Raw genomic sequence first — 10,689 nt, 5'->3', positions numbered from 1 at the left:
GCACGAGTGGAGGAGGGGTAGAGAGAGAGGGAAACACAGAATCCCAAGCAGGCTCCAGGCTCTGAGCTGTCAGCACAGAGTCTGATACGGGGCTTGAACCCACGAGCTGCGAGATCATGACCTGAGCCAAAGTCAGATGCTCAACTGACTGAGCCACCCGGGCGCCCCTCTTTCTCATAGTTCTTATCTCTTCTTTACCCAACAAGGAGATCACAGTAGGCTTCTGTAATTGATATTCCACTGAGATAAGATTTATATAGCTTCCCAACATCACATCTCTGTAAATTCTTCTCTGAGCAGAATCAAGCATCATCCACCCCTGGGTGAACTCCCCAGCCACATCCTTAAAGGTCACTGGTCCCTGTAACCACGTTGTGGGAAATCAAGCCATCATCCTTTCTTTCTCAGTGTTTCTCACATAGAAATAGAGTCCTGTGTCGACAGAGCCCTTATGGAGGACAGGTTAATGGCTGCCATCTTGAGAGTCTAAAAGTGATATCTGCTTGCACAACAGAGCAGAGAGACCAGGATATTTCTTGTTTCTCTGATCCAACCACAGCATGGATACATTTCACTGGGTATCCTCCCTGCAGCCAAAGAGGCAGGTTCAGGTGAAAGAAGAAAGGTGGAAACAGGGCTCCATAGGTGGCAAGGTAAAAAGAAAAATTGTAGACCCCCCTCCACTACCCCAGCAGGGTTTGGCCAGCTTAAAATCTTTTTTTTTTTTTAATGTTTTTATTTATTTTTGAGACACAGAGAGATGCTCAACTAACTGCGCCACCCAGGTGCCCTTAAAATCTTTACTAGGATTTGTAGTCACATGCAAAATAGTCATCGTGGTTTCTCTGGTTTCTCCTGGAGTCATCTTGTTTCTCCTGGAGACTATTTGTCAGTAATGGGTGGGAGAAGCATGCATTATTATTATTTTTTAAAGTTTTTCCATTTCTTTCAAGAGAGAGAGAGAAAGAACAGGGGAGGGGCAGAGAGAGGGAAAGAGAATCCCAGGCAGGCTCTGTGCTGTCAGCACAGAGTCTAATAAGGGGCTCGATCCCCCGAGCCACAAGATCATGACTTGAGCCAAAATCAAGAGTCAGACACTCAACTGACTGAGCTACTCAGGTGCCCCAGGAGCATGCATTATTAAAAGAAAAAAGATTAAAACTAAAGAGAACCAGCCAAAAGAAGCATGGTTGTTTAATTTTGTGTGTACTTTTTAGTTACCTTCTGAAATGGAAAAATAATTTTCCTGTTAAACACAACTATTTTAGGTAGGCTTACTTTTCTACATAGCACTTGATGTTTTTAACTGAATAACACACATGATCAACAACACTGATGATGTGGCTGCTACTCTACTCAGGAATTTTATTAAAGTTGTTAAAGGTAGATATGTGACTTTGAAACAAATGTTCATTTGTTTACCTCCAATTCAGTCTCTCTTCCCAAAGTCTGTATTTTCTCATGATAATTTATTCTATCTAGAAATTGAATGGGATCTACAAAGAAGCACAAGCCATGATCCAAACATTGGGAAGAAGGTCATAACAATGTTAATTAGATGGTATAACACTTTCCTAAATAATTTTTACAATAGCTTTAAAATAAATTAAAAAAAAAACTGTGTACACAAAAAATTAGTGCTTAGAGAGACTTTAAGGATCACAACAAATCATGCAATAATTTATTAGGTTAATATTTTTACAAGTCTCACTTTTTGAAGATTTGATGATAACCTCCAAATCAGAGCCCCCATCTCAATACAATAGAATTAAGTTTCAATGGGAAAAAATACAGAATTGGCATTTATTTTTATTTTATTTTATTTTGTTTATTTTATTTTTTAAAATTTTCATCCAAAGTAGTTAGCATATAGTGCAACAATGATTTCAGGAGTAGATTCCTTAGTGCCCCTTACCCATTTAGCCCATTCCCCCTCCCACAACCCCTCCAGTAACCCTCAGTTTATTCTCCATATTTATGAGTCTCTTCTGTTTTGTTCCCCTCCCTGTTTTTATATTATTTTTGTTTCCCTTCCCTTATGTTCACCTGTTTTGTCTCTTCAAGTCCTCATATGAGTGAAGTCATATGATATTTGTCTTTCTCTGACTAATTTCACTTAGCATAATACCCTCCATTTCCATCCACGTAGTTGCAAATGGCAAGATTTTATTCTTTTTGATTGCCGAGTAATTCTCCATTATATATATATATATATATATATATAATGGAGAATTTCTATATCTCACATCTTCTTTATCCATATATATATATATATATATATATATATCACATCTTCTTTATCCATTCATCTATCGATGGACATTTGGACTCTTTCCATACTTTGGCTATTGTTGATAGTGCTGCTATAAACATTGGGGTACATGTGTCCCTTTGAAACAGCACACCTGTATCCCTTGGATAAATACCTAGTAGTGCAATTGCTGGGTCATAGGGTAGTTCTATTTTTAGTTTTTTGAGGAACCTCCATACTGTTTTCCAGAGTGGCTGCAACCAGATTGCATTTCAAAAGCAGTGCAAAAGAGATCCTCTTTCTTCGCATCCTCGCCAACACCTGTTGTTGCCTGAGTTGTTAACGTTAGCCATTCTGACAGGTGTAAGGTGGTATCTCTTTGTGGTTTCATTTGTATTTCTCTGATGATGAGTGAAGTTGAGCATTTTTTCATGCGTTGGTTGGCCATCTGGATGTCTTCTCTGGAGAAGTGTCTATTCATGTCTTTTGCCCATTTCTTCACTGGATTGTTTTTTGGGTGTTGAGTTTGAGAAGTTGGCATTTTTATTTAGACAGATATGTTTGACAGGTAGATTCTATGTCCTTAAAACCAGAAAGGTCTGTCTCTTTGGGGTAAACCATATAGAAATAGATTTCCATCTGATTTGTTGATTCCTGTATTCCGAGTACCTAGAACATTTCCCAGCATATGGTAGACACTCAACAAATATTTATCAAATAAGCTGAATGAGTCCACAGCAATTAAGGTTTTGTGAAGGAGGTCCTCCCACCCCCCCTCCCCCATCCCACATCCATACCCTTCTTTCAGGAGCAAAACAAAATTAGAAAGTTATGTTTCCTGTTCAAAAAAGGAACTTACTTTGCCTTCTGGTTAAAGCTTTTTAAGTTAAGAATTGTACTCTGGACTTGCTCCTTAATTCCCCAAGTTTCATTTCTTTTCTAGTTACAGAACTAATAAGAAAAACTAAATGACTTTAGGGAGAAACAGGAAAAAAATATTTGAATAAATGGAGACATTCATCATGATCATGGATCCAATATTATATTGGTTTCAATTTTTCTCTGACCAGAATTGAATTGTATTTTCATTAATCTATATATTCAACAGGGACTTCTTGAAATGAGCATCTGATTTTTTAAGGTTTTATAGGAAAACAAAGCTACATGAATAACAAGGCAATTATTAAAATAGTGCTTTGCCCCTACTATATTTCAAAATGTGTTATAAATCTCTAGTAACTTAAACATAATGATAATGAGACAATAATAAAAAGTAAAACAGTAACTTCAGAAACAGATTGATGTGTAGCTGGCCGTTTCGTACATGATAAAGGCAGCAGTGTAAATCAAGGGGGAAAAGGATGCACTAGTTATCAAAATGCTGTCAAGACAAATGACTATCTTTTTGAGAAAAGCATAAATTCTACTTCACATATTTCCAGAGAGAGGGGGAGAGGAGACACAGAATCCAAAGCAGGCTCCAGGCTCTGAGCTGTCAGCACAGAGCCCAATGCAGGGCTTGAACCCATGAACTGCAAGATGATGACCTAAGCCAAAGTTGGATGCTCAACCTACTGAGCCACCCAGGTGCCCCAATTGTTTTAATTTTTAAAGGAGTTCTTATTATAGATAGATTCTGAAATATTTACAATATATCATGTAAAAGGTCTGCTTCAAAATAGTGATGGATACCAGGGTGTTCATTATCTTTTTTTTTTTTTTTAATATTCATTTATTTTGAGAGAGAGACAGGCTGAGGGAGAGACAGAATCACAAGTAGGCTCCACACTGTCAGCATAGACCCAATGTGGGGTTCAATCTCATGAATCTTGAGATCGTGACCTAAGATGAAATCAAGAGTCAGATTCTCAACCGTCTGAGCCACCCAGGTGCCCCATCATTACACTTTTTTTATGTTCTGAAATTTTCATAATATAAATCTAAAAATCATCAGAGAGAGATTTTACTCATAAAACATTAATAGGATGTATGGTTATTTACATATAAAATCACAAATTAAGAGATCTTAAGAAATTTAAAATTATAACAGAAACCAAAAATAGGTAAAAAGGTTTAAAGATAAAGCTGAGGAACTTTTCCAGCAAGCAGACCTCCCAAAAGAGATAAGCAGTGAGAAAGAAAATGTAAGAAAATGATATGATCAATTTCAAAGGTTCAACACCAGATTATTCAGAGTTCCAGAAAGAAAAAAACGGGAGGAAGAGAGAAACAAATACAGGAGAAATTCCTAAAAACAGTGAAATATCTAAGCATTGACCCATTGAAACGGGCAATTTCTTAAAGACTGGAACTAAACATATCATCATGAACGCTTTGAATACCAAAAATCAGTTGATCTAAAAGTTCAAGAGATGATAAACAGGTTACATACAAATCAGTAACAGGCATGACTTTTCAATGGTAACACTGTTCATTTTTTTTTTTAATGTTTATTTATTTTTGAGACAGAGAGAGACAGAGCATGAAAGGGGGAGGGTCAGAGAGAGAGGGAGACATAGAATCTGAAACCCAGGCTCAGAGCTGTCAGCACAGAGCCCGACACGGGGATCGAACTCACGGACTGTGAGATCATACCTGAGCCAAAGTTGGATGCTCAACCGACTGAGACACCAAGGCACCCCTGTTCTTTTTTTTTTTTTTTTTTTAAGTTTATTCATCCATCCTGAGAATGAGAGAACGCAAATGCCCGTGTGAGTGGGGAAGGAGCAGAGAGAGAGAGGGAGAGAGAGAATCCCAACCTGGCTCCCTACGGTTAGCTCAGAGCCCAATGCAAGGCCTGACCCCACGAACCGTGAGATCATGATGTGAACCAAAACCAGGAGTTGGACATCCAACCGACTGAGTCACCCTGGCACCTCTTTATTGTTCCATTTCTATCTAGCTTTGCCTGCTTTCAAAATCCCGAGGGAAGGCAGGTTCTTACATCGACCACCTAAGACACATGCTGTGAGAAGCAACAGCCCCTCCCTGTCCTCCCCACCACCTGCTCAGCGGCCACGTGAATACATCTCCATCCATGTTGGCCAGGCCGGCATCCAGTTGTACTGCCTGGAACAGGGCATCCCGCCCATTGGTCAGAACAATGGGGGAGGGGATGTGTCCTTCAACACCTTCTTCACTGAGATGGGTGCTGACAAGCATATGCCCAGGGTAGTGTTTGTAGACCAGGAAGCACTGGCACCTACCGCCGGCTCTGCCACCCTGAGCAGCCCATCACAGACAGGGGAAGTGATAACTATGCCTGAGGGCACTACACCATCAGCAAGGAGATCACTGACCTTGTCTTGGACTGAATTCAGAAACTGGCTGACTTGTGCACGAGTCTTTGGGGCCTCTTGGTTTTCCACAGCCATGGAGGGGGAACTGGTTCCAGGTTCACCTCCTGCTGACACAACTCTGCCGAGTCTGACAAGAAGTCCAAGCGGGAATTCTCCATTTATCCAGCCCCCAGGTTTCCACAGCTGTAGTTGGGCCCAACTCCATCCTCACTACCCACACCACCTTGGAGCACTCTGATTGTGTCTTCATGGTAGACAATCTGGTGTAGCAACCTCGATATCGAACATCCAACCCACGCTAACCTAAATAGGCTGACGGGTCAAATTGTGTCTTCCATCACTGCTTCCTTCAGATCTGATGGAGCCCTGAATGTTGCTCTGACAGATTCCAGACCAACCTGGGTGCTTTACCCCTGCGTCCACTTCCCTCTGGCCACATATGCTCCTTTCATCTCTGCTGAGAAAGCCTACCACGAACAGCTTTAAAAAAATTTTTAAATGTTTATTTTTGAGAGAGACAGAGAGAGAGAGAGAGAGAGAGAGACAGAGCTCAAGAGGGGAAGGCCAGAGAGAGAGGGAGACACAGAATCTGAAGCAGGCTCCAGGCTCTGAGCCGTCAGCACAGAGCCCGATGCAGGGCTCGAACTCACAAACCGCGAGATCATGACCTGAGCCGAAGTTGGACACTTACCTGAGCCACCCAGGCACCCCTACCATGAACAGTTTTGAGCCAGCCAAGCAGACAGTGAAATGTGACCCTTGCCATGGTAAATACATGGCTTGCTGCCTGTTGTACTGTGGCCACGTGGTTCCCAAAGAGGTCAATGCTGCCACTGCCACCAGCAAGACCAAGCATACCGTGCCATTTGTGGACTGGTGCCCTACTGGCTTCAAAGCTGGCATTAATTACCACCCTCCCACTGTGGTATCTGGTAGAGACCTGGCCAAAGTACAGCGAGCTGTGTGCACGGTGAGCAACACCACAGCCATTGCTGAGGCCTGGGCTCGCCTGGACCGCAAGTTTGGCCTGATGTATGCCAAGCGTGCCTTTGTTCACTGGTATGTGGGTGAGGGCATGGAGGGAGGAGAGTGTTATGAGGCCCACGAGGACATGGCTGTCCTTGAGAGGGATTATGAGGAGGTTGGTGTGGATTCTGTCGAAGGAGAGGGTGAAGAAGAATACTAAAGTTAAAAAAGCCACAAACGTGCTGCTTTTACAGGGAAGCTTATTCTGTTCTACACATTGAAAAGTTGTGCTCTGATCAGTTAATTTCATATACAATCACTGACCTATGCTTTAAAACACAATGAGACCCAAGCTGTCCATTTCTCTGATGGGTTTGAAAAAAGTATTCCCTGTTTTAAATGAAAAGAAAAATTCTTAAGGAAAATAATTGCCTTTCCAGGACTTATACAGAAGGCCAAAATACCAAACAAATATGAGGATGAGATAAAGTATTTTGTAGTTATAAACAACTTAGCTCATATGGGCTCTTTTTCCAGAAGGTAATAAGATTATAATCTACCAAAAAGGAAAAAAAGCTTCCAGGAAATACATCCAAAACAGAGATGAGCTGAGGGAATACATAAGCATAAAGGGACGTCTCACCATGCCAGGAGGGTTATATATGCCTGGAGAGTAACGGATCTGTCAGACTTCAGGAGGCTCGAAGGCGCCTCAGAAAAATGGTAAGGCTGTATGACAGGTTTGACCTTGAGGAAAACAGAACTGAGAGGCATTTTACGTGGACTTAGTGAAAACAAAGAAAATGAATAAGAAAGGCAATTACTAAAAATAGGAAGAGCAGAATTTGCACAAGAAAGAAACTTATTATGGTTCAGCACTAAACCATATAAATAACTGTATTTATACAGTTATGACAATGAAAGTGCTGCACATGGATGGAACCAAAATTTGTGAGAGAACTACATTATAACACTTGCAATATAATTGCATTATGGTTTAAGAATGTAGGAAGGATGGACGTACTAAGATTCTCATTTAACGCAGTAAGAAATGGAACAATGTCTCAAATTGATGAACTTAAAAAATACTGAAGACAGTTTAGGGGCGCCTGGGTGGCTCAGTCGGTTAAGCGTCTGACTCCGGCTCGGGTCATGATCTCGCGGTCCGTGAGTTCGAGCCCCGCGTCGGGCTCTGGGCTGACAGCTCAGAGCCTGGAGCCTGTTTCAGATTCTGTGTCTCCCTCTCTCTCTGCCCCTCCCCTATTCATGCTCTGTCTCTCTCTGTCTCAAAAATAAATAAACGTTAAAATAAAAAAAAAATTTTTTAAAAATACTGAAGACAGTTTAAATAAGTGCAAACAGCTTAAAAATTTGAAAGTGGTTGCCACTGAGAAGAAACAGGGACCTCTGTTTTTATTATGAGCCTTTTTAACATATTAGATATCTATTTATTTGTTCATTGCTTTTGAGAGAGAGAGAGAGCACATGCACACATGATCAGGGAAAGGGGGAGTGGGAGAGGGAGAGAATGTTAAGCAGGCTCTACACTCAGTGGAGAACCCTATGCAGGGCTCCATCCCATGACCCTAGGATCATGACCTGAGCAGAAATCAAAAGTGGGATGCTCAACCGACTGAGCCACTCAGGCACCCCAACATAATAGATTTTTTAAAAAATGTATATATATATTTCTTAAAAAGTAAATAAATTTCAGAGAAAATACATGAATTAGTCAACCAAATCAAGAAGTAGAAAAACAGCAACAAAGTAAACTTAAAAATACAGAGTAAGTTACTGTAGAGAAAACCAAAATACAAAGACATAAAACCAAACACAAAAACTATCAAAATCCACTTCTTTGAAAATATTAACATAGATATATATATAATGCAGGATTAATCCATAAAAAAAGGATGGCCCAGAAAAATATTAAACTCAAAAAGGAAGAAATGGCTACAATTATAGCAATGATTTTTAAGTATCACTAAAAAGTAGTGATTTTTAAAATCTCCAAAAAAATCACTGTAAAAGATTAGTATAAACAACTTTATGCCAGCAAACTTGAAAATTCAGATGAGATGAACAATTTTCTAGAAAACCTAAGTGTCCAAATTGACTAAGAACTAGAAAACTTAAATCCATCAACTACCATTTAAAAAAAAATTGGGAGTGCCTGGGTGGCTCAGTCAGTTAAGTGTCAGACTCTCGATTTCGGCTCAGGTCATGATCTCACAGTTCCTGAGACTGAGCCCCTTGTCGGGCTCTGTGCTGACAAGATGGAGCCTGTTTGGGATTCTCTTTCTCTCTCTCTGCCCCTCCTGCATATGTGCTCTCTCTCTTTCTCTCTCTCAAAAAAAAAAAAAAAAAAAAAAAAAAAAAAAAAGGAATCAGATGTCAAATATCTACCCCTGAGGATTTTGAGCCCAAAACTTACAATGGAAAAACTATTTCACAAAATAGAAGAAAATCTATACTTCCCAAATTATTCATGAGACTTGTGAAATCTTTCTGGTACAGTACAGGAGACAGTCGCACAAGGAGAGTGTAGAGGCCACATTGAGGCAAACAGTCTTGAGAGATGGGACCTAGAAAGGGCCACAGGGACCACCTGGCTGAATACAGACAGACATTTCAGGCCCTAACTGACCAAGGGGCTACTTACAACCAGGCAGTTACCAAAAAGGGAAACTTCCAGGCATGGCCATACCTGCCGCCTCATCTTCCCCCTTTAAAACAGCCCCCACCCACGGCCCTGTGCAGACGGCCTCCCCTGGGCTGTCCTGCCCTTGACAGGGAGCGCCGCTCCCTTGAGGTGCGCTCAGGCAGTCGATCTCCCTCATTCTGTTTCGGGTGAATTCTTTTCACCCACTGCCACCAGCTTCCGCTTCATGGTGGCCCCACATTTGGGGACCCATCTGATAGGGTGAGACCCCCACATGTAAACACCACAGATAGAACAAGAAGATTAAAATGCAAGTAAAATATTAACAAATTGAATACAGCTGTTTACTAACGTGATAAAAGAACATTACATTTAATCACTGCACATTTGCAAGAATTACTGACAAGCAGAAAAACTACTGTTGTTACTATAACAGCTACTGAACACTCTTGTACCCGCTGTATCTTGAAGCAGATCTGAGGAGGCTATATTATTTTTAAGTATTTCAGAATTTATCACTGTATATCTGTATAGGAGAGAGAGAGAGAGAGGGAGAGAGAGAGAGAGAGAGAGAGTGTGTGTGTGTGTGTGTGTGTGTTTTAAGAAAGCTCTATGCTCAGGGCTGCCTGGGTAGCTCAGTCGGTTAAGTGTCCAACTCTGGGTTTTGGCTCAGGTCATAATCTCATGAGTTTGAGCCCCACATCCGGCTCTGCGCTAACAGCGCAGAGCCTATTTGGGATTCTCTCTCTGCTCCTCCCCTACTCACGCTGTCTCTGTCTCTCTCAAAATAGATAAATAAACTTAAAAGAAAAGAAAAGAAAAGAAAAGAAAGCTCTATGCCCCTCCTGGGGTTTGAATTCACCACCACGACATCAAAAGTTGCATACTGGACTGAGCCAGCCAGGGACCCCCGGAATTTATCTCTGAATAAGATGACCAGGATACTGTCACACCCACAAAATTAGCAGTAATTGCTTATTATCAAATATGTAGGCAGTGTTCAAACTTTTCTGTTATCAGGATGTTTTTATTATTATTTTTTAAATGTTTCTTCATTTTTGAGAAAGAGAGAGGTGAGCGGGGTAGGGGCAGAGAGGGAGGGAGACACGGAATCCAAAGCAGGTTCCAGGCTCTGAGCTGTCAGCACAATGGGGTTCGAACCCACAAACTGAGATCTGACCTGAGCTGAAGTCAGATGCTCAACCAACTGAGCCTTGCAGGCGTCCCTCCGTTATCAGTTTTTTATTATTTTCTACTTTTTTCCTTTGTCCAATTATTTATTTAGAATTTTATTTTTTCATATAATTTATTATCAATTTGGCCAAAATACAGTGTGTAAAGTGTGCTCTTGGTTTTTGGGCTAGATTCCCGTGGTTCATGGCTTACATACAACACCGAGTGCCCATCACCCATTTCCCCCTCTCCCCTACTTGTTACCAGTTTTTAAAGTTATTTCTTTGACTCATGGACCAAATAAAGGTTCATACAATTTCAAATCCTTAAAAAAAAAA

The 10,689-nt window shown here is 40.9% G+C and overlaps 1 protein-coding gene, 1 long non-coding RNA gene and 1 pseudogene across 2 annotated transcripts in view; 2 read left to right on the top strand and 1 right to left on the bottom strand.

Annotated features, from left to right (window-relative positions):
• LOC121022721 (uncharacterized) overlaps positions 1 to 3,847 on the bottom strand; it is a 24,225-nt gene extending 20,378 nt beyond the window's left edge. Inside the window, exon 1 of the long non-coding RNA XR_005787073.1 lies at positions 3,827 to 3,847. This is a non-coding gene — a long non-coding RNA (uncharacterized LOC121022721). The remainder of the gene's footprint in view (positions 1 to 3,826) is intronic.
• A 389-nt stretch (positions 3,848 to 4,236) lies between these two features.
• On the top strand, positions 4,237 to 6,087 carry LOC121022727 (tubulin alpha-1A chain-like; annotated as a pseudogene).
• A 142-nt stretch (positions 6,088 to 6,229) lies between these two features.
• Positions 6,230 to 6,739, top strand: LOC121022719 (tubulin alpha chain-like). The gene has a single exon (XM_040464138.1). It carries the CDS (start codon positions 6,266 to 6,268, stop codon positions 6,734 to 6,736), a length of 471 nt encoding a protein of 156 aa, XP_040320072.1. The 5' UTR covers positions 6,230 to 6,265; the 3' UTR covers positions 6,737 to 6,739.
• The last annotated feature ends 3,950 nt before the right edge of the window (positions 6,740 to 10,689 follow it).

The sequence above is a fragment of the Herpailurus yagouaroundi genome, unplaced genomic scaffold (genome assembly GCF_014898765.1).
Source record: "Herpailurus yagouaroundi ecotype Mexico unplaced genomic scaffold, PumYag 437, whole genome shotgun sequence".
Taxonomy (NCBI): Eukaryota; Metazoa; Chordata; class Mammalia; order Carnivora; family Felidae; genus Herpailurus; species Herpailurus yagouaroundi.
Note: the sequence above shows the minus strand (reverse complement) of the source record. Positions and strands in the feature narration are given on the sequence as shown.